At 36.6% G+C, this 25,199-nt stretch overlaps 2 protein-coding genes across 4 annotated transcripts in view; one reads left to right on the forward strand and one right to left on the reverse strand.

Moving 5' to 3' along the window:
* The window catches only part of LOC139946229 (ELAV-like protein 1-B), a 79,419-nt gene extending 70,471 nt beyond the window's left edge, over positions 1–8,948 (reverse strand). For all 3 annotated transcript variants that reach the window (XM_071943849.1, XM_071943848.1, XM_071943847.1), the window contains exon 1: positions 8,443–8,948. In XM_071943849.1, the coding sequence (XP_071799950.1) occupies positions 8,443–8,519 (77 nt within the window). In that variant the 5' untranslated portion in view covers positions 8,520–8,948. The remainder of the gene's footprint in view (positions 1–8,442) is intronic.
* A 6,031-nt stretch (positions 8,949–14,979) lies between these two features.
* Positions 14,980–25,199, forward strand: part of LOC139945780 (cytosolic carboxypeptidase 6-like) — an 87,804-nt gene continuing 77,584 nt past the window's right edge. The window contains exons 1-2 of the mRNA XM_071943198.1: positions 14,980–15,004; positions 24,890–25,012. Of these exons, the coding sequence (XP_071799299.1) occupies positions 14,980–15,004; positions 24,890–25,012 (148 nt within the window). The remainder of the gene's footprint in view (positions 15,005–24,889; positions 25,013–25,199) is intronic.

Genomic DNA, 25,199 nt, shown 5'->3' on the forward strand with positions numbered 1-25,199 from the left:
TCTAGGCAGGCTAACAAACATATTTTTCTTTCAAAAACACCCTCAAAAGTAAAAATTACTAAGAAATAATAATTTTCAATATCTGCCAAATGATGCCATTTCTGGGAAAATTTAAGAAACCATTTTGTCTGATCTGGAATCAAAAGAACATTGGTAACGTCATTCTAATAATCAAGTGCAATCCATATTGTTCGCGTACAATGCTCAAGACTCTACTCAAGACTCTATACAGCCCTTTAGTAGCTGTACCAAACAGTGACAATCATATCGAGATTATATGAGAAGAAAAAAACACCACATACATTAAATGCCCACCAGCCATGGTTGCCCCAGAACACATCCAAAATTAGGCCACGCTCGGTAAATGCACTCAATTTCTTCCTAAAATAACTGCAGATTGCTCCATCAATGGCAGCCGTTCGCCAATATTATTGAATTTGCCTTGGTTATTGGCTCAGCGCAGGCTGGACAATGCCAGTACAGCCAGCAACCACAAAGGAACCCTCTGCTTTCTTTGTTTACTAGTCTGGCCCTCCCTAGGCTGGTCATAGTATTAAGCCGGGTTCTCCCTCCTATGATGATGTTAGGAGGAAATTATAATTAGAAAAAAAACATCCAGTGGGTACTGGGATGTTGATGGAATGAAATAAGCATGAGGAGATGGTATAGACCGATTCCTTTAAAAGCTAGGATGAATGTTTGGATTAAATTAAAACGGGATGAATTCTGCACATGCAATGAACCAAAATATTGCAGCGAGTTATAGTGCAGGTCTACTCTTTCAACCTTTGATGTGCATTTAAAGTCAAGGGTTGTAAGAAATTTATAATTTGTTTTAAGAACGTGCAATTTTCCTTGTGATTTGACATGAAATAATCTCAAGAAACTGTGTTGATTGTAATGTTGTTTTTATCAATAAACAGGACCCACTTTGTAAGAATTCTGGCTTCCAAAAAATCTACACCCAAAGGGACTGCTAAAATTATCATGTATCATACAAAATAAATGCATATTAATTTAAAATGTTTGCCACTTTAAAAGATCAATTTGTCTGATGTGTTCTCATTAGGCCTTCATGTAATTCTTCTTGATTAAGAAACCAAATGTTTCTTAATGAGACTTCAATTTTGCAATGTTGATTGGGGGGGGGGGGGGGGGCGGAATTCGCGTGAGTGAAAGAGAATATTTACGTATCTCATACATTTATGGGTAATACCTTGATACTCAACAGAAATGAAATTTATCTACCAGATTAATCATAGTTTTGTTTTAAATCACAGATAATAAATACTCAGTGAAGTATTATAGTCAATTGTTTTTTGTTTTTTTATATGTAAAAGCAAGCCGCTACAGGCTACCTGGCTTATTTTGGGCCTTGCTTCCACGCGCTTTTAGTTTATTCTTTTTCTGTATTTTTCATACGTATGCATTTAAATGTAATTCTTTATTATTTGTAGTATGTAAATGTAAAATAAAATTTTCTCCATCAAGTACAAAGACAGGGAACCATTCACAAACAAAACATACTATTTCAATGGTATTTTTAGCTGGTAATCTGCTATTGCATCTTATATAGACCTCAATATCAAAGTTTGCAGATGTAAATAAAACTCAGTTCGGTATCAACAAACATACACTGGTCATGATAGTTGTGTACATAATACTCACAATGAATAAGTCAATATAATAATACACAAGAAAAACAACTAATTTGCATACTTACAAGGACATGAAAGGCAATATTAAATATTAATGTAAAATAACAACCACACACATGCTACACTGATGATGAAGTAATTTATGACTGGGGCATAAGAACAATAAATTATGCATGTCTTTTTTTTCCTTATCTGAAGCGAGGTGGTTCTAGTTCAATACTCAGAAACAACAAACACTGGTAATGATATTAAGTATGCCTCCTTGGCAGTCACTTCAAATTTTCCTTCAAATGTATTGAAAACACAACATTTGTCTTTAATAAACTTTGAATTAAGACCATTTGCTATGTCAGCAGTTTTAGAACGAGCACACCCTACTGAATGACGAATAACTCTTGAGATAGAATCAAAGAATTTTCAGACTGTTGGAATTGCATCTTACATCTGCAGCTTTCTGGAAATTGGAAACTAAACAAAACCTTTAAATCAACGAACAGGTTTGTAATGTTTGGCAAGCTACAAAAGTAAAACATTTTCTAAGGTCATCACATATTAGCTCATTTTTGTAATTCCATTGATGATTTTAAGCACAAACAAAGCATAATGGCAATAATGTTCATTTCATTTCATTAGAATTTGAAACCCACTGAAGCTTATTTCAGGTAAGTTTAATTTAAGTCAATGACTGTCAAATTAACGGCGGCAACAAACTGAAACTATTTTGTCAGACTTTTTGTGGTTTTTCCAAACACTTCTCAAGAAGTTCCACATAATTTTCCCTTAAAAGGCTTGCATGTATTCAGTGCATCAGGGTTCCAAATTAAAACTGGACGCAGACCTGAGGCCAGTTATTTTGACCTTTGGCTGGTACCAACTCCCCCCCCCCCCCATTTTTCAATTGACTAAAAAGGTATCTTTCTGTGAAATAAAAACATTAAGGTTGAAATGTTGACTTTTGAGTCTGGTAAATATCTTTCAATTGTGTTAAGTGTTGAATCATATTTAATATTGTAAGACAATGAGATTATCTCTTACTTTTTGTTCTTTTTATTTTAAATAAAACACATTATGTTTGCGAAACTGTATCACAGAGAGTTCTCCCTCATATTCTGGGCCCAATTTTATGAAGCTGCTTAAGCGCAAAAAGTAACCAAACACAACAAAATTGTGTTTACCAATAACAGAATATGGTTGGCAACTACATGTAAACAAAATGGCGCTATTTGTGACTGGTGGTCTCATGCTCATTTCAAAAAAAGTATTGAACAATATTTTTTCTTTTAAAAGCAGCGCTATGAAATGGATCTTGTGAAATAATTGTTGGTCTGAATGTTTATCAGGGGTCTTTTATAGATTTGTTCCTTCCTAAATTCAGCAGGCCTGTACACATACATGTACACACCAAGCTACAGCGTAGCTTGCAGCAGGATACACACATGTAGGGAAGGAAAACCAGTACAGGATGTTCATACCTTATAAGGCAACAAGGAAGAGGTCATGGCAACGCAATTCTTGTAAACACAGGAAGAGAAGGGACATTGCCACTGAATACCAGGGGGGGAGAGAACAAGGATATAGGGACCTCTATCTAGGGAAAGGTGTTGACAACTGATTAGACTAGGACCAGGCTGGTGAAGGGTCTTCAAGATGGAGATAAGACATCCAAATTGGACAATGTAAAAGAAACTTGGGATCTGAAGTTGTATGTGTATCCTTGATTGTAGAGACCCTTTGTATGGTAACTCAACACCAAACTGTGTGGACTTTGATGACAGAGTGGTAGGTCTGTTCCACTGATAAGCATTGCTTATTACGCATTGCTTATTAAGCATTTAAGTGCCTTTAATACAACTTACTAGGATAGGATCTTGAGTATTTGCGACCAGCAGGGTTTATTGTCTGAATAAATTTGAAACAATGAAAAGGTCTAACATTTTTATAAAGCATTCAGACCATAACAATGGCTAAAATTCTTTTTGGGGGTTATGTACAAGGTTCAAATTGATTTTTAATTGCCCCCTTCTCAAAGCTATACAAAATCACTTTAATGAAACAACAAATGACAGCAATAATAAAAAACAGTCTTTTTTAACGTTTTTCTTTTCTTTACCAAAATGTATGGCTCTTGAATTTTAAGCGTTTGAATAGGATAACTTTCTTTACTGTGGCACGAATTCATTACCAATTGGTATTTTTGACATGTTTGAATTAATTTACAAATTTTTAAGAATGGTCATTGTGTCTAAGAGCCGCACAACAAATTTTATTTGAGAATATTTTTTAATATGAGATGTGTCTACAGTGAGCTATGCATTTGTATGTTTTGGCAGCGGGTACCGCAACAATATAATAGATGTTAAATTTGCATCGGGATAAAGAATATTAATTTCGGCTTTTACCCATACACCGATGTGTGTTAGCAATGTATACTCAGTAATCATTTGTATACTGCTATTACTTCTCAAGTTTCCGCCCCATTTTTGTTTGCTCAAATAAATAACTAAATAAGAGCAAATTTAAAAATGATAGGCTCATGCATGTAACGCAATACACCATCTTAAACTGCCTTGCAACAATGACTAAATGTAACATATGGGAACATTTTCGTTCAACAATTCTGTACAACTGTCTGACAGTACTAACCATTTTTGTGTTTAAATACTGTTTAATCCAAAATAACAGCAAATCTTGCATGTATTCAAGCACATGATATTTTTCTTGTGTGAAATATTTCACAAGAGAAACTGCTCATTGCGACAAATGAAAAGGTTATCCTCCGTAATGTGTGCATGATTGAGTGCATCATAGTGCATTCCACATCAATATATACCTCTATACTGCTTAAAGGTTCACATGTAACGCTCCATGCAATGTCACCCTAGGTTGCCCAAATAAGCACACATGCCACAATTTATAGACAACAATGGGGGTCTTCTCTAACGTGGCCTTGTGTGTCTGGCTCTAACCCATCAGCCTCTTGATCTAGTTCATGATGATACTAATAAGATGAGTTTGGCAAGAGCTCATGTTCATCTACTCTAGGAGACTGCCATGATGTAATTGACTCCACGACCAATATGGCTACTATATGTACAACTAGAGATCCAACCTAGGCTGGAATACTCAGTTTACAGTGGGACATGAGAAACCATTACTTGTTTGTGTCTGAGGAATTCTAGCGAGCATAATCAATCTAGACAGGAGTGTTTGTTTCTAATGGAATACAATGACAGTGTAAATGATGCTATGGATAACATATCCAGCGATTGTATCCTACATTAGTAACCGCGACACTCGTTTTTCTGATCGTCGCCAATGTTGATTACTTTCAACCTCTATTGTGTACATTTTCAGTATCCCAGAGAGCATTAATGTCCTTGCAAATAAAATACAAAGTCCCTTACATTTATAAGGTTTTTTTTTTTAAATCTTATTTTTTGATATAATTTTGGGGATCAATGGTTTCTATGTACGCTGAATTATACTACATAAATTATGAGTAGATGATGGGGAGTCCAATATTATACAAAAATAATCAATTGCGCAAACCAATTAAAGGAAAAATAGACCCTTCAAAACCTGCCACAATCCATCCATTTGTATGAATTCCAATTCTTCAACGATGAAAGAAACCATGAGAGTAATCACTTAATCATTTTGATAATGGAGGGGAAGTCATATCTATAGAGCCTTGGCAACTGAAGCCAAGAAAATGCACAGGTGCGATGTGTGATTCAAGATCGTTTTATGGGGGGTTCAAAGTAAGTAATTGCCATGCCTGTCCTACTAATTGCAACACTTAACTAAGAGCTCTACTGTACAGTTTCCTTTCAGGGTATTTGGATAAGGGTGAATGAAATAACAGAACCATTTTATAGCCTACGAGCTAGTTACTGTGATATTTAGGTTGTTTTATAACATGCAATTAAAATGCACGCTTTCTGTGATACATTTAGGTTAATTGTCTTAGAAGTGGCGATTGTAAAAGCATGAATTTATCTTTTTATAGGCTACCTGGCAAATGAACAGATGTTTTTCAAAGATCAGACAAAAAGGGGAATTTCAGTTGCAGTAACTTGGGAGTTTTCCGTATACTGTTGGGACAACCCCGACATATTGACCTTTACTGGATGGATATTTTGAGTCCGATAAAATTTACATGCACTGAATGGATATGTTTTTGCCGAGCGGCCTAGCATCAAAATGGTCAATAATTCCCGAGTGTAAATCCTGATGTAAAAATAGGTTGCCACCCAAAGCAGTATGCAAGTAACATCTATTGTTAGGCCTAATAACAAATTATGATAAGTACTCATGTGTTCCTAATCCTATACTTTCCCGCTTGTACGTATTGAAAATTAAAGCTTAAAATTAATGTTGTGCCAAGAAGATTCTAGCATCAAGCCAACACAGTGACCACACTCTTGATGGTAAACCAATATTTGTTAAGTTCTTCATCAGCCAAGGCTGCAGTTCAATTTTGTAGCTTATTTCCTCAATGGGATTGCACTACACTGTGCACTGTGTTAGAAAATGGCCGCACACAGCAGCACACACACATAATATTTATCAACAAGAACTAGCTATACTACTACAGTACAGGCTATGCATCTAGCATAGAGAACAAGGCCTCTATGCAAGTACACAGTATTTGCTGGTTGTAATGGATGGCATTATAAACCAAACAGAATTGCCGCACCATCTAAGAAATAAATCAAGGTTTGGTTGGAACTGCAGGCATATGGAGACTAGTCAATCAGATTTAGAGTCTGAAAGGTTTTGTTGCCCTCCATATTTATTGTTGCAGGGACTTAATTTGGTCGGGTATATAGCCTTGAGTTGACTGTAGTAATAGTGGGAACTAATTGAAATGCAATTTAAAAACCAACATGCTTTGCCAACAGTGTCAAATAGACAGAGATAAAATATACTGAAACAAATGTTGGCAGGAAGCAAGAACAATACCAAACCAAGATTCTCCATAAGAATAGATTTTAAAGAAAATATTATATTATGATTAATGTGACTTCAGTTGAATAATAGTTGACTGGGATAATTATTACTAGCTAGCAATCTACCACTGGTATGTGCCTTAACAATAAACTACCACTAACATGGTGCTCCATTGGACAAATTACTTCCAATTCCTTTGTGTACAGCACACACTCTGGGACTATGTTTTGTTGGCCCACCAAACCTACCCCATTGTGTCATCAGCTGGAGTACCCCAGTTGTCCATATTGAGGGGCCACTGGACATAATGGGCGCTGAGCCAAGGATTAATGTGGCGCGTGCCGACCACGTGCGGCATAGGAGAGGCCAGACTTCTAATGCACTTAGCATGGGTCCAACTTGGGTTACTACAGTACGGTTACTGATTGACGTTTGAAGCGTGTATGCCTCGCGCCCAGTATGCAGGCTACATACAGAGGGGTCGTACGTGGTGGGGAAGTTAGCCCCAAAATAGTACCCCGCCGGCACGCGACCCCCTTTGCTTGCGCGGGTCGTGTCGTGTGGCACTTCAATGCATACTGCTGAGAACTTTGTCAAGGACAAAAGTCTCAACTAGCCAAATCAGCTGCTTCCTCAAGAAACAGCACCACAAGGAAATTGGTGTGGTTTGACTTTTAAGGCAATCTAATACAGTATACTTTGGGGGGGAAAGGAAGAAGGGGGCCCACTACAAAGTACAATGCTGGATTCAAAACAAGCCAACAGTAACACGTCTACGGAAATGTTTTTCCCACAGTGAATTTACGGCACTAGTCAAACATAAATTAAAAACATACCATGTCAAAATTTATCTAAAGGGACAGTGTTTTAAGTTGAACCCATGAAAGCTTTTAAGTTCTTGTTTTTCAAAACCTGTGAAATATATGCAGCAAACAATTTGCATTTGTTTTGTTAAAAAGAATTGCGTAGGAAGAGGTTCATTTCTGTTTAAGGCATCGGGCCTATATTTATCAGATTTGTATGTAGGCCCACCTACAAATCTATGGTCAGATAGGCTAGTCGTGCATGTTTATGAATATAAAAAAAACCATATTAAGTTGAACACACCACTGTGACATTTTAGGTGAGCTTACAATAACAGTTTAAATCCAAAAATGCCACTGGGTTTTTCCGAAAAATACACCACACGAGAGAAGGTTTGGTCCTCCCCGAGGGGAAAATGGTCTTTATCAAGCTGTCGAGCCTATACAAAAAAAAGTGATTTTTGTCTTTCATTTTTTAAGACACTTGTAACACAGGATTTCCTTCCCGAATTTGATAGACACGATAGTGGCCAAAATGTGTGTAAACTCTAGTCTAAACTCCAAGTCCAATGACGACTAAATCTAGGCTGGAAATTAGGCTACACGTTTTTTACAGATATTCAGTAAAATTTTGACGTTTGTTTCTTAGGCCTATCACAGCTAACTTAAATAAATTTACGATAAACTTTTAGCTATTCTAGGGCAGGTACAGTAAAACATAGTTACATCACATACAATGCCTTTTTTTAGCAGTAGGCCTAGGCCCTACGTACAACAATTCATAATTTTAACAGGAATGACAAATTGAAATTTCGGCTGGTGGACAAGGACAAACATGTCTACCCTCGGCCAAACGACGGTAGACCGTTACATGTTATTCAGTGAAAAACTGTTAAACTTAGCGTGTTTAACAAAGGGGCTTGACAAAGAACTGTGAAATACAGAGTTTTGAGTCTCTGAATACGCTGTTTGTTGTGCTTGTTGTTGTGGTGGGAAAAATGTTATCTTGAATAGAAACACGTGCTTACCTTCCTGATGTTGGATCCGAACCAGAATAGTCGTCCGAGGACCTACTAAACTCCGTGGACTGGTACACACAATTCATACGAGCAAAGGGTCAACTCTGACCAAGATTCAGTTTTATGTGCTAATCCGGAAAATGTCGCCGTGGTTTGTGTTATAAGTAGCGAAGAATTCGGCTCGCGAAAAAGGACCGAGTTGAACTGGAATTGTTGTGAGTCACTGTGACTGTACTACCGCAAGAAGACTGCTGGATGTTGAGATGACGAAGTACGGAGTAGCCGAGGCTGTAACGGGATGACCTCAGACTAAATAATGCTGAAAATACAAAAAATGTCCCTTTTATTCGAGCCCCCAAAACACTGCTGGATAAGCTCTAAAACTGCTCTAGACGGCTGACATAAAAATACCAGTTGCAAACGAATGGATAACTGCTTAAAAAGAGGTAAATTTTAGTACAACGAAATGACTTGTCAACTCCTACAGATGAACACAACACGTACGGATCTGAGTACCGAACAAAAATACAGACAACGTGCTACGAAGCCTTTATATCGTGCAGACTGGTCACCATCTGTCAGTCGGTGAATATCACTACGCTGCATAATTACCTGGTGATGTTGCGGTTTTGTCTTGAGCGTGTGTCGGTGATGTCTGGTGGTGTGTTTACGTCGGGAAATTTATGAATAATTCTTAAATCCAAATTTTAATTAGAGATTTCGGTGGTCTGCTTCGAATTCTTCGCAGACAAAGCTAACAGTTAAATCTTGTCACTGTTTTTTACCTCGTGGTGAACAATTCGCATGGAAATTATTCTGATTAAACATGGTTGTTGTGAGATGAGGTAGCATATGTTTAGATGAAGGAGGGGAGTAACTTTAAAATACACTGAAGATCTTGGCATTGTGTTGCTGACATTTTTATCAAATCTTCCCTTTTCTCTCTTTCTTAATTTAGTTCATAATGTGTTTGTAGAAAAGGGTGTTGTTGTATACATTATAAATAAATAGAAAATGTATACCAAAAAAAATGCACGTTTTGCTTATTTTGATTTATCATTAAGCAATTGTTTTGTTCCAATTGATTTGGTGCTGACTTCTTGTTATGACCTAAATTGTTTTCATTAATGTCATTAATACAGACCAACAAAATGTTAAAACCGGCCCATATGCTCTGTTTGAGATGCATTTCTTAAATCAGTCCTTCACACTTTGTCCAAGACCACGAGAATTTATGTCCTTATCTCCATTGTTATCCAAAGTTTAAGTTATTTACAGAGTAAAGAGTTAAAACTGTATTTTTAAGATGAAGCAATCTCATTTTTAAACAAAGGTTCAAACAAGTGGGTGTCTTATCGTCTGCATACAATTTTCATCCGGGGCGGCCATCGGATGAAAATCCAGCGAAAACCTCTTTATCTTGTTTAAAAAAAAAAAATCTACCATGTTTCCTTGTATGGTACAAACCATTGCTTCCAACCAAGGCCGGGTGTTAATCAAATTACTTTACTCTTCACGAACGGACAATTTGAGCCATTGTTAGTGGATGTATAGAGATTTGGCGAAAACTGACCACACTGCGTGTGTACATGACTTGACAGACCGATTAGTCACGTTTTGTTTTTACGATGAATGAGGGCGCACGTCATAAATAGCGGTAGTTCACAACCATCTATTTATTTTTTCATTCTTCTTTTCTGTATTTTAACACACGTGTGCTTGGTAGGCCAAAACAATAGTTTATTAATTTCAATTCTAGATCGTTTTGAACATGTATCCCTAAAGATGATTTATGATTATACTACTTGAGTTTTATTTATAACGGCCTTCTTTATTACTAGCTGTCTTTTGCACCGAGGGGTAAAAACATAGTTATGTGAAACCAGATTAAATAATACCAGTGACAACTTCAAGGTCATATAATTTAAATCACATGTAATGTTCGCTTTACACTGTTTTGTTGTAAGTTAGGGATTGTACAGTTTGTCTCTTTAAGCATCATGGATCAGAGGAGATGAACCTAAACTTTAGAAAACGTCTATGTGATCCGACTGCCCACTAAATTGGGATTTTTTTGTCCATTGGCAGGGGCCACTTGACCCGCGATTCACCTTTGCCCATAGTAAGTCTTCAATACAATCAAGCGTGAAGTTACTTTCATTGTTGCAATAATCGTTCTTTTAATGTAATACAATGTTGCGAATATGCATAGAATGTTAATAGTCGTCTAATGCAATCACAATTATTGTAGCCTCAGCAAGTGCGTGGAAGACGCGCTAGCTCGATTTTATTGACAGGTTTATAAAAGAGGACACATTTCAGAAGAAAGGTATATAAAGTGGGAGTATTATATAAAGACCAATTAATTACATTTCGGAAGCTAATGTGTTTGATACAAATAAATGCAAAGATTAGTGGGTTGTAAATGGCTCACTATAAGACAGGTGAATTTGGGTTTGCTACTCTTGGAACTAGTCAAAGAATGATCTTTGAAAAGGAGCAAATAATATGAACCCCTTTTTGAAATAACCCTGGCCGGGGGGGGGGGGGGGGTTATAACAAATGTATGGAATTCGGGCTTTCTTTCTTATTTTGAAATCGGGGCAAGATGGGTGGTTGTGACACTCCACTACCTAGCTTTGCGCATGGTTGTTGTTCGTGGTTGTTACACTACACACGTATGAAGCATTGTGCACGGTTATTTTATACATGCACACACTTTCCAGGATATTTTACTGGTGTCAAGATTATAAAAACAAAAAGATAAATAAAGTAGTAAATTGCTTACCAACAAAAAGACCTGTGGTATAATTACACGCCCCCCCCCCCCTTAAAAAAAATGAGGAAAAATATTAACTTAAAATCTGACTTGGTAACGAGCATAGCAGAGCTGTTGATAGTAGTATAAAACATTGTGGGAAACGACTCCCTCTGAAGTAATGTAGTGTGTTTTTTTTTAGAAAGAGGTAATTTCTCACTAAAATAATAAACAAACTTCTGGCTAGAAGTCTTTTGTTCCTATTTGAAAGCACACAAATTCGTCCCACAGGGGTGTTTTTTTCTTTCATAATTTTCTCGCAACTTCGATGACCGATTGAGCCAAAATTTGTACAGGCTTATTATTTTATGCAGTTGATGGGGTACACCAAGTGAGAAGACTGGTCTTTGACAGTGTACCTTCCCTTTAAAGGCATGAAGTTTTGACCCTTGCACTTCTTTTTTTGAAGGCTGAATGTTAAAATTACAACACAATATGTATGCAATTTCAATGTGTGTTGGGCTGCCGTTTTGTTTAGCCTCTGAGAAAGACTCTGCTACTCTAGTCGAAACGCATGCCGTTAACATATTCTGAAAAGTTACATTTTAGATTGGACACTATTGGTAATTGTCAAAATCCATTCTTCTTACTTAGTGTATCTCAACATATGCATAAAATAATAAACCTGTGAAAATTTGAACTCGATTAGTCGTCGGAGTTGCGAGATAACTATGAAAGAAAAAACACCCTTGTCACACGAAGTTGTGTGCTTTCAGATGCTTGATTTCGAGACCTCAAAGTCTAAACTTGAGGTCTCGAAATCAAATTCGTGGAAAATTACTTCTTTCTCGAAAACTACTTCAATGTCTCACAATGTTTTATACTATCAACCTCTCCCCATTACTCGTTACCAAGTGAGGTTGTGTGCTAATAATTATTTCGAGTAATTACCAATAGTGTCCACTGCCTTTAAAATAAAATACAAACAATATTACTTTAAAATCGTACCACTATGCCTATAGCCTTTAAAAATAAATATTCCAAAAGGTCAGTGTTTTTATAATGTAATTTGATAAAGTTACCCACTCAAGTGAGATCCAACCCATAACAACACAAAAAAGGTTTCTGCTAAACGTAAATTTACCAAATTTTTATGAGCTGTGAATTCCAGAATAACACGGGAAACAACATATTTCTGACATTCGAGACGTTTTTAGATCGTTTCCTATCACAGCCCTATACTTCCCACACCATTCGACACTATAAGGACACTCCACAATTAATTTGCATTCAAATATACGATGATAATAAAACATAAAAAGATGAGGCACTAATTAGAAATTAATATGTTTACAAAATGTATTTGTGTAGATTTGGCATTTTCAAATTTTTCTTGATTCTCTCTCACAATTACAAGTGCAAATTGAAGCAATTAAAATCTTAACATCAATCGAGCAGAATGGGTAAAATTGAAAGAGAAATTCCGTACCCATTTCGTTGTTTTACAAAGCTGTTTTTCTTTGCTCAACCCCAATTAAATGCTTATAAATGGTAGGCATGTACAATGCTTTACAGTTTACTTTGATAGCTGGCATTCCATAGCCTATTCATTTCCTTTCATTAAAAAAAACGGCTCAAGGTTGCATTGCTAACGAAAAACACTCACATAAAATCGTAAAAATCTACAAAAAATGGTAAAGACTATCACCGTATTTTATGTTATTGGTGGACCGTCAAATCAGTTCGTCCGGCCCGTTCACAGACACACTGGCAAGGCATGCAATGCTACCGTAGAACACCGTTGTCGTGACCGTGTTTCCACGTCAAATACCGTGGGGGAAACCTAGCGCGGTTCCGGTAGCTACACGGCCCCTCTGCTCGGTGCGCATAAAAGCCACACCGCTTGAGCCGCACACTTAAAACGTGTATAAAACCTAGTGCCCTAAAGCGGATATTTTTTTTACAATGAGGCAAATCAACCAAATGATTCTACATTGGACAAAAATAGTCTGTTGGTTTTTCTTCAGCCGAGGATTTGCCTAATAATTAAAAACATACATATTACTCTACTTTCTTTATAAAATGTTTTAAAATGCTATCTGTATTATTAAATTATTTAAAGACAGTGGACACTATTGGTAATTGTCAAAGACCAGTCTTCTCACCTGGTGTATCTCAACATATGCATAAAATAACAAACCAGTGAAAATTTGGGCTTAATCGGTCATCAAAGTTGCGAGATAATAATGAAAGAAAAACACCCTTGTCACACGAAGTTGTGTGCTTTCTGATGGTTAATTTCGAGACCTCAAATTCTAAACATGAGGTCTCGAAATCAAATTAGTGGAAAATTACTTCTTTCTCGAAAACTACGTCACTTCAGAGGGAGCTGTTTCTCACAATGTTTTATACTATCAACCTCTCCCCATTACTTGTAATCAAGAAAAGTTTTATGATGATAATTATTTTGAGTAATTACCAATAGTGTGCACTGCCTTTAAACAAACCTTTTGTCTTTACCTATAGGCACATTTAAATGTAGATTGTCCAAAGATTGAAATTTTAAAAACAAACCTATCATATAATATTGTGCTTCATTTAGTGACTAGCCCGTTTTCTTCTAGTAACTAAACTTAACTAAATAACGACCAAGTCACTCTATAAATTAATGGGTCATTAAAGATAACTTTGTCCTTTCAAATGGAAATGCATTTTTAAATTTTATTCGTATTATAAAAACCAACTAAATAAAGTAAACAATCAAATTCTCACCTTTTTGCCGAGACTGAGCGCAGACGACAACTTGTCACAACTTGTAAAAAATTCGGTAGGAATGGAAGGTGAATTGGTACTTTGCCAACAGCTTTGTTATGCAAATGAGGTGTATTGAACAAGGTGATTGGTTGTTTGCTAAACCGCAACAGGTGTGAGACGTTGGCACGCGACTTGAAGTGAAAAAAAAAAAAACAGTTCCGGACTTCGGGCTTGGATTAGCCTCCATAACCAAAGACAGTAAAGAAAAGAAAACGAAACCATCCAAAAGTACAACGCTATCATGAATGGGGTCGTATTCAATTTCTTGTTACCTTTTCACGTGCACATCTATGCAGTTTGTTCAGAGTTTGTCGATGTATAGTGAACGAGACAATGATAAATGCAAGACAAGTTCTCAAATAACATAATACCTGACCTAGTAGATACGGACATGGAGTTACCGCAGACCATCCAATACCTCACCATGCAATGCCTCAAATCCCACAGACAATTACAGCTTAGTATTTAAAACCAAAGTTCAACTGTTTACCCATTTTAAATTATTATGCAATGTATAATTAATTGAGATCATTATTACGCAAAGGTCTATATTATCTTTATTATGACAAATCTAACTAGGTTGTGGACAATTCCAATTGTTTCCCCCATAAAAAAATTGTTTAATGAGAAGGTTGGGTTTCCCAGAAATCCTATATAAGCAAACATATTGGTTATATTCAAGTGACTGGTTTCCGTGCTTAGCAGCCGCTGGTTGATTTATTCATATATAAAAAAAGATATTGTACTTTGTAAATGTAAATTTTCTGATAACAATACCAAAGATTAAGGACCGTCAAGTAGGAGATTCTAATTTCATATTAACAAAGCTAACAGCAAGTTGGCGAATATCAACATCGAAGTTGTTTAAATCTCGACGTGCACAGCGCTGTTTACGCACTTTCAAACACAACGGCTGTTGCATGGAAAAAACGGCTACACAAATAACAGCCGTTACTTAAAGCGGACTATCCAAGATGGCGGATAAACAACCGGACTCGGGTAAGAATAATTCTCTCAGCAAATAACGAGTTTTCTATGCTAAATATTTGACTGATTGTTAAAGTTTTAACAGATCCAAGTTCTTTATAGACTCATGATTACTTCTAATCTAAGTATGTGAGATAAAGAGGTGCATTATTTAGCGATCGGTGTGGGAAAATGTTTCCAAAGTAGAGATTTTTTTAGATTTTAGATCAGCTGATTGATTGACCGGTTTCTCTTCAAAACGTTGTCATTAGCAACAGGTTAGCAACTGCAATGCTATGAATGAATTATACTGAATAAATTTCTTTCATCTTGATCAACTCGATGTCTCCATTTATTATACATTTTGTTGACACGTAAATTTACATTTTGTTGGTTAATGTGTCAAAAATTAATGGTGTCAACAAACATTTTTTAATTAAAAAATCACTCAGCAGCCCAGCTCTGACTGAGCTCAGCACTCAGTGAAGCCACAATCAAAGCATCAAATACCACAAAGTCAGCAAGTGACTTCTTAATCTTTAGTTTCGATAATCGTAACCCTCCTCTGGATGATGGTTCAAGTGTTCTAAATTGATTCATGAACACATATTTGAATATAAAATCAAATCAAATCTGTGTTCTTAAGAATGAACACATTACTGACTGGAATACTGTGTCACGATTTTTGAAAGTGGTAACAATTTCGCAAATCTGGTCACAAGTCTGTCAAAAATGGGTTTGCTCATAACCCTCCGGTCTGCAAAAACGTCTGGACGATGGAGGGTTACTAATACTTTCAATTATGTAGCAACTTTAATTGAATAAATAAAGGAAAAGCCTCATGAACCTGTCCGGTTCTTTTTGTGTAGGCCTAATAGTATTATCACCATTTTTAACTTTTGTGTCTCATAGTCATATACTGTAGTTTCCTGCAGAAAAGACGCGTCTTAACCAACTTGCAAAGGTAAACAAAAATCATTACTGAATCCTATCTTCCGAGGAATCTTGTCTGATAAAAATTTATTCCGTTTTGATAATCACTGCGAGAAGTATTCAGTTATACTGTAAAAAAATACCTTTATTTCCAGGGTAGTTCTACTTGTTATGATTTAAAACCTGCGTTGTACATATTGCACAGTTTGCACGTAAGCTTTGACTAATGTACCAAAAACTAAATCACCGTCATACTGCAGCCAGCTATAAATAATACTAAAAAATAAATGTTGGGCACAATCTTAGAAAAGAAGGACTCTTTTGAAATTCGCACAAGCTGCTATTTTTTACTGCACAAACTTTCTCGATCTTCGGAAAAAGACCTCCTGATCAACTTACCGCAAATGTGATATAAGACTAATGTGCCGAAAAAGGTCACGGAAGAACTCCTTCGGCTTTGTTGGATATGGGACACAGAAGCGTTATATTTGTTACGAGCAAGATCTATTTAACAACTCTTCCATTAATCAAACAACCTGCTCTTTGTTTTAGGTATAGTACAATGAATGCTAATTGTCTTCATTCAAAACTGTGAAACTTAGGATTAAATAAACATAACTTGCGATTTCTACATCATGGTGTATCTTATTTGTACAGCGGCAACACTGGCCCTGACGATTCTCACAAATAGACGATTGCACTCGGCAATGCTTAAATAAATAGCCCACTACAAAAGTAATGTCTTCAAAAAGTCGCTGCCCAAAAATATGTCTGCTGTAGCTGTAGCTACGCCCGATGACTATATTCTAGAGGCACGATCAAACTCACGTCTTCTCAATCTTGATTTGAATATAATCTGCCCACTTTCCCGCTGTAACTCTTACTATACTCCAACTTGATCCACTTGTGCACGACTGTTGTCAATGCCAGACCCTGGCTACTATTGTGAATTTTAAACTTCTGTATACAAAGTGATTTCTTTCTCAAGCATGACAACCCCCAAAAGCAAATTTGCTGACTAACCATTCAGTGAAATCTAAAAGTAAAAGCAACTCAAATCTAAAAGTTACAAAAAGCTGCATGCTGCATACCTTGTGGTTTTCTTAGAAACTTATAATGGGTGATTATTAGTTTCAAAGAACTACTGAGCTACTGTGCTACACAATTGACTACCGTACTACTGGGTTTACACATGGAAAATAAACTTTTGCAGACTCTTCTATTATACAAAAAAGGGGTGTTGAGATAAAATTCTGACATTGGAATTGCACAGTTTGCACGTAAGCTTTTGACTAATGTACCGACCAAAAAACTAAATCACCGCCATACTGCAGCCAGCTATAAATAATACTAAAAAATAAATATTGGGCACAATCTTTGAAAAGAAGGACTCTTTTGAAATTCGCGCAAGCTGCCATTTTTTTACTGCACAAACTTTTTCGATCTTCGGAAAAAGACCTCCCCGTCAACTTACTGCGATTGTGATGTTAGGCTTTGTAGGATATGGGACGCAGAAGCGCTATATTTGTTCATATTCCACTCGCACTTGTGTGACAACTTGGTACTCTTACAGTACTGACATACATTGTATGATCTACGCTACAAAAATCTTTATTTGGAGAAAATTGCAGTTTAAGTTGCACTATTTTTTGAAAATGCTTTTTCTGAGTCTGTTTGGATTTTTTTTTTTAAAGGGAAGTTTCACGTTTGGTAATTATTTAAAACAAATACATATAAACTTAAACACTGACTTGGTAACGAGCATTGGAGAGCTGTTGATAGTATAAAACATTCTGAGAAACGGCTCCCTCTGAAGTAACATAGATTTTGAGAAAGAGGTAATTTTTTCTCTAAAATAATAAAAGACTTCTTGCCAGAAGTCTTTTATTCCTAGTTTGAAAGCACACAAATTTGTCCAACAAGGGTGATTTTTCTCTCATCATTTTCTCGCAACTTCGATGACCAATTTAGCTCAAATTTTCACAGGCTTGTTATTTTATGCTTATGATGGGATACACCAAGTGAGAAGACTGGTCTTTGACAATTATCAAACGTGTACCTTCCCTTTAAGACACAAATGAAGCTGACTTCTTCAATTGAACAGAATTGTCAATTAGGCCTATATGTTTTTTGTTCTCGCAACTGTTTTACTGAGTGATTAATTTCTCACCCACAGCTCTTTGTGAAGTTTTGCCCAAAGAGTTCTGCATACAAACCACTGCATATTGAGTAAGCTTTGTCAACTAGCGTGAAGTCGCAACTATTAATTGCGTGGTCAAGTCGTAACTACCATTTTCAAACGACTCGGTTAATCGCACTGCCAATGGCAACAATAGTCTTGACTGCTTGCTTGGTAAACCAATTGTGTCGCTCATGACGATCTACAACAACATATTTTATTTGTGAAACACAATCAGGCAACAGTGACACATTTCTTCAATCCTTTAAGCGTGACTTTTACTATATTGCACCTGTGGCAAACAATATACCGCAATGCATCATGGGAATGAAAAATTAGTTGCAACTAGTGCCGATGGCGCAACTATTTAAAGCCATTATACGCTTTCGGTAAACAGTATTGTCCAAGTCCCACACTTCGTGTATCACAACTTATATATAAAATAACAATCCTGTAGAAATTTAGGCTCAATCGGACATCGGAGTCGGGAGAAAATAACGGGAAAACCCACTCCTGTTTTCGCGCGTTTCGCAGTGTCATGACGTGTGTTTATAACAAATCCGTAATTCTCGCTAACGAGAATTTATATTGTTTTACCGTTTTCTCAAAAAGTAAAGCATTTCATGGACTAATATTTCAAGAGAAGTCTTTCACCATTACCTTCTGTAAACCCTGTAAATTATTTGTAAATCTGTGAACTTTTTGTTGTTGTTCTGTACCGAAAGGGTCCAATGCCTTTTAGGCGTGACTTGAGGCATGACTTGTTTCAATAGTCTCCCAGGCTTAGTACAAACCAATGCATATTCAGACCATCTAGGCCTATTGCAAAACGTCACTGTGTGGAAAATAGTTCGCTCCAAAGAGTCTGACAGATGAAACTGCATAAGTCATCTGTACGCGACTTTGGAACCCGAAATAGCGCTTTGTATATTGATCACAGGTAAAGTGGTTTATAATGAAAGGTCACTTCATGGAAACACAAAATGGAAAATCCATTGATTCGTTGTTCATACTAATTATTACTAAGTAAATTAACAGTACATGAGTATTTAAATAATTTGTATAAAAATTTTGTGATTTTTCACGGACAGGACCAGAGACAAATTAAACATGCTCTTAAGTTTATTTCCTAATGTTCAGCTGTTTTATTCAATTGTCTTTTACTTTCATCAAATGTCCCTTTGCCTTTTGATTTAAAGGCACTGGAAACATGGTACTTATAGTTAAATATATTTTAGGCGATCTATTGAATGGTATCAAACTTTGTGAGGAAACATAGTTTTTGAGAAAGAGGAAGTTTTAACTAAAATATTTGAATCTGAGAAAGACTTCAGGTCTGTGAAGTCTTTCTGAGGCATCTGAAAGCACGTACGCATTTTATTCAACAAGGGTGTTTTTTTTTTCGATATTTTTTTTGCCAACTTTGATGACCACATTAAAGCCATTGGACCCTTTCGGTACAGAAAAAAAAAAAAAGTTCACAGATTTACAAATAATTTACAGGGTTTACAGAAGGTAATGGTGAAAGACTTCTCTTGAAATATTAGTCCATGAAATGCTTTACTTTTTGAGAAAACGGTAAAACAATACAAATTCTCGTTAACGAGAATTACAGATTTGTTATAAACACATGTCATGACACGGCGAAACGCGCGAAAACAGGGAGTGGGTTTTCCCGTTATTTTCTCCCGACTCCGATGTCCGATTGAGCCTAAATTTCCAAAGGATTGTTATTTTATATATAAGTTGTGATACACAAAGTGTGGGACTTGGACAATACTGTTTACCGAAAGTGTATAATGGCTTTAACAAAATTTTCACAGATTAGGTCTATTTATTTTATGCATACATAATAAGATACGCCAAATGAAAATACTGGTCTTTGACAGTTACAAAAAGGTGTCCATGGCCTATAATAAGCAGACCCTGTTTTTCTGTCTTTATCAGCCGAACCCATGGAAAATGTTAAACAGCTACTTGAGCAGAATGTTTTGCTATTTTAACTTGTTTATAACGCATTTGTTCACCATTTAAATGTAGTTTTGACAATTTTTTTTGCAATTATTAAATAAAAAATAAGGCCCTAAACCTCAAGGTTTTGAAAAACTACATCGTAAAAACACTTCTGCTACCTCACCGCTGCAAAAAACGGCTACAAATTGGAGCTCCCAACTATGACGTAACATTATGCATATGCATTATGCAATCAGAGCTTTTCGAGAATCTTTCAGAAAAGCGCTGGATAAGGGTATTCAAATGATTGGTTTTTTACACAATTGAGATCCATTTATAGTCATATGACTCGATTTCCTCATTGATTGAATTTATTTTAAACGAAATTCAGCAAAGTTCATGACTTGACATTTTCGTTCAAGCAAGTCTTTAACACACTTCTGATGGTACACATAAAAAAAGTGTAAGTTAATAGACATCTGGCAGTACACAGAAATAAGAGACCACATTATTGGTTCTTCTCAGCCCAAATCAATTTTATTCATCACAATGTCAGTTCTCGGCAAAGTAAACTAGCTGCAAATTTAATTCACAATGACTCCTGGATCAATGTGCGTAGGCATTCCTTAAGGGGCAATTGGGACTAGACATGTACATCAACTTCCAATGGGGGGGGGGGGGGGGGGAGAAGGTAGGGGGAAGGCTGAAAGCAAAATCTTCCAGAATCTCAGAGACAGAATTAAAAGGACGGGGGTACAAGATTGGTTTCCGGGGAAAATCGCTAGAAAACTGCGTGGTAAGTTTCTCTCCCTCTGCACAAAAGGTAGCATATGGGACTAATGGTCTAAATTAGGGCCAATGTTACCCGAACGCAGAAGAAAGGGGAACAAAGTACAGCTATGTCAGGGCAAAAGCTAGCATGCAGATGCGCAAATATTGTGTGCCGATACGCGCAAATTGCGGCTGATACGCAAACAAAAAAGTAATAATTTTGTTCAATTATAATTTTTTTACTGAAGATCAAATTCACAAAAATAATTCAGATAAAACCATTTGGAAGCCCCAGATTGGACAGTAGACAACATTCTGAAGACCTCATTTTGATTTAGCATGCTCCGGGCAAACTTCCAAAATGTGGATCCAGAATCCCCCACAGTTCAGAAAACTCATTGGACACATTTTTATGATTTTCTTTATTTGAAACAGATTCCCACAATTTAATAGATTTGTAGGTTTTCTCTTATCACCGATGAACACGACCCACCTCATAAATCTGACTGGTTATAATTATAGTGGAAAATTGTTAATGGCACAGCCAGAATCATGGGTGCACATTTCAATTAGTGCAATTTATAAACAATAGTTTGAAACAACTGATGTAGCAGTTATCATAAAGTTAATCAACAATCGCTGTGTCAAGTACAAGATCTGGGCCCAAATTCAAGGCTCTGCTAACCGCTGAATTCTGCGCTAACAATCGCCATTCTAACGCCATTCTCCACTTGACGACAATTGCCAAATTTCTGCGCTAGCTGTGTAAGCCTAGAATGCCTAGAAACGTGGAGTATGTAAGCCAAAATTCCCTGCTAACCTGTGAAATACACTTGACGTAAGCACAGAATTCCCTGCTTCCGGAAGCGCTGATTCTTTGCTTATGGTAAGCAGAGCCATGAAATTGGACCACGCAAAGAATTACTCAATATTTATTTGTTCATGGTGTCTTTGTAACAAAAAGTGTTTTCATTGAGTTTGGATGTGCACAAAATGCACTTGTTTTTTGTTTGTCACATACGGACGGCTTTTAATCATAAAAAAAAAATAGCCTTGAAATTTCGTCCTTGGAAACGGGTCTGACATAAAAATGAGTTACCTCTGGACTCACAGTGGTCTTATTAAGTCGCACCTTGTTAGCAGTGCCGCTTCCTCTATGCTAGTAAATAATGTCAATTGTCGCGATGGTGGCTGGTGGAAATGAGAACTGGCGCCGGCGACGATGGGTTTGTGCCAACATCTGCCTGTATGAAGTGTGAATGCCGCCACTAACTTGAGAAATCATTTGTACTGTTAGTTGGTTCATGGTTGGAGACAAGGTGATTGATAAATAAAATCCGAGTAAAAACCACAACGACGGTCCGAGTAATTTGCAGTTTCATTTCTAAGGAATGTTACAACGGCTTTGTGCGTTGAGTGGGAGAAAATAGTGCCGCTATCAATTTTTTGTCGTTGTGTACTTTTATTATTGTGATTTTGTCTGTCTGCGGTTGTTTGTAATCACTGAACGATTTCCTTTGAAAGCAGAGCAAAATGCGTGACAAAAAGTTACATCAGTTGCTACGAAAACTCAGTGTCTGCTGCTCAGTGTTTAGTCTAAATACTTTGTTTTGCTAAACAAAAATTGCTGGACGAACCCGCTCCTTCTATAAATATATTTCATAAAGATGTAAAAGCAAAAAACAAACTTCTTGACAAATTTCTTTGCTAAGTGAACATTGAGTGGGGCACCAGTCACAGTAATGTAAACTTACTGTAATTTAGGTTGGTAGCTAAACTAGCTCAACCTGTGAAAATTTGAACTCAATTGGTCGCGAGAGAATAATGGAAGAAAAAACATCCTTGTCACACAAGTTGTGTGCTTTCAGCTGAGGTCTCGAATTCAATTCAAATATTTTAGTGAGAAATGACTTCTTTCTCATGAACTATGTTACTTCAGAGGGAGAAGTTTCTCACAATGTTTTATACTATCAACAGCTCCCCATTGCTCATTACCAAGGAAGTTTTTATGCTAACAATTATTTTGAGTAATTACCAATATTGTCCGGTGCCTTTAAGAAGTACATGCACACATATCTTGTACACTAAGGGAGAAGGTGTCGGCTAGGTGTGAGCTCACCACACATCAATTTACCATCACCATTTCCTTTCCTTTCTTCAAACCTGTCCAATCCCATCATCACATCGCACGTCAAAACACCGCGGCTCCCTCCAAAACGAAGCGTAATTACAGCATAGTGCGGGGAAGGGGCGTGTGTGACGCAAATGTACAGTGTTTGGTCTGGCGAGACCAAAATCAAATATCATTGTGTAAATTGTTAGCTGAGATGATGCAGACGGACGATATGGGTAGCTTCTATGAGCGTTGACCAATGAGAACACGCTCCGTTGATCAATTCACTTTGCTCGCTATGACTTCCTGTGTGCTTTGTCCGTAGCGTTATTACATTGATATAAATCAATCCAGATAGTTAGGGTCTGGCAACAAAACGCAATATCAAGAAAAAAGGAATGCTCAATTCCCAGACAGTGTTGCATTGAAATTGTCAGGTAGCACAGGTTTCTTGATTTTATTTGTGGGGGATTTTGTTCAATTTGGAGATAATCTTGCTTTTCATTACACAGGAAGCCTCGCTTGCGCTCGGTTTATTATTGTCATAATAACAAACTTATATGGTTTATTTTGAAGTTGACAACATTCATGAACTGTATAAAAAAACACCCCATAAAAGTAGCTCTTGGTTTGTAATTAATTTAGAAACGGTCTTGTTAGTGCAGGGGTTGGATTTCATAGCAGGTGGAGTGTCCAAATATTTTAGTAGGGAGTATTTCAACACTGCTGCTCACCTCTTTTCTTGTTTGCATCGTTCTTACCATATTACACAAGTACTAATGAAATTGTATTGGCTACTAGTTAAGTTTTGTACAATTTATATGATTCTTTTGTTAACTTTCTAAGCTCAAACATGTCAATCTCCTGGGGCCGGTTCACAAAGAGCTAGCTAAGATTGATCTTAACTGCAAGTCAATTGGAGTTGCTTTGTAAAGTATGGTGTCACAATACAAATCACAATGGTAATACTGACAAATTGTCTTGCGATGGATTTTATTGCTTTGTGAAATCAAGCCCTGCTTCAATTTATATGAACTTGTTCACCATTATTCCCCTACATCAAACAGTCATTGCTTTCAACTATATTAACACTTCATGCCAAATAACAACAGGCCTAATACTTCACGGGAGGCAGTTGCTTCCGTTGTCCACTGGCCATTGCCTTGGTGCCCCTTAAATGTTCAAATAGAAATTTACAGTTTCCTCTCATTTATCAAGGAGAAAATGCCTTGGTGTCCATGTTCTTGAAATGTTCCAAGAGAGAAATTTACAATCTCTCATTGAGGTGCCCTTTACCAAGGAGAAAATGCCTTGGTGCCCTTGCTCTTGAAATATTCAAATAGAGAAACTCACATTTCCTCATAGAGGTGTCCTTTATCATTGTGGAAATGCCTCGGTGCCCTTATCTTTACCCCAGGCTTCTAACACTCAGTGTATAACATGGGGGGAAAAGTGGGTCTACATTCAGAAGCAGCAGTACTCCTAAACAAACCAAAACAAGTAATTTGCATAGAGCAAGGACTTGCTCTATGATGGTACATGCATGCATCATAGAAATGACAGATAGAGAGATATTGAACGAACCACAATTTGTCAAATAAATAAAAAGTAGTTCTGTTAATTTTCTCATTAAAACAAAAATGATGACTAAACATTTACAAAAAAAATAAACAAAAGTCGTTTTGCTAAAAGAAAACACTGACTTTTTTGCAGCCTCTACAGAATATGTTACTTAAAAAATTTCTGCTTAGCAAAAGTAAGCAGGTACCAGTCACTTATTGTACATGTGACATGGTATTTTGTCTAGTAACCTTATTATGGTAAGCATGATTTGGTTATGCTTAGCTACTTTTTATGCTTAAAAAGCTTCTCTATGAAATTTGCATTCAAGGCAAATCCAAGTTAATAACCTAATCTGTGTCCAAATGATGACATATTTGTACTTTTGTTGTTGTTGACTTGTTTACAGGTAGCGATGATGGCAGTGATGACGCGGTGGTCGGAAACCTCAATAAATTTGCTGTTGTGCCGCCTGGATACACTGGCATGCCAAAGAAGGGACATCTGATATTTGATGCATGTTTTGAATGTGGTAAGGCGCTTCAAGATACTGGAATTGGTTATAATAATACTCATAATAAGGCATGTATAAGGCGCACTTATAACAATTCAAAGTCGCTGGTCTAGCAGAAGCTTAATCTAAGATAAAATATTGTCAAATTGTTTAGAAAGCAAGCATGAACAAGTATGTTTTGAGTTTCTGTTGGAAGAGACTGTTG

The sequence above is a fragment of the Asterias amurensis genome, chromosome 13 (genome assembly GCF_032118995.1).
Source record: "Asterias amurensis chromosome 13, ASM3211899v1".
Classification (NCBI taxonomy): domain Eukaryota; kingdom Metazoa; phylum Echinodermata; class Asteroidea; order Forcipulatida; family Asteriidae; genus Asterias; species Asterias amurensis.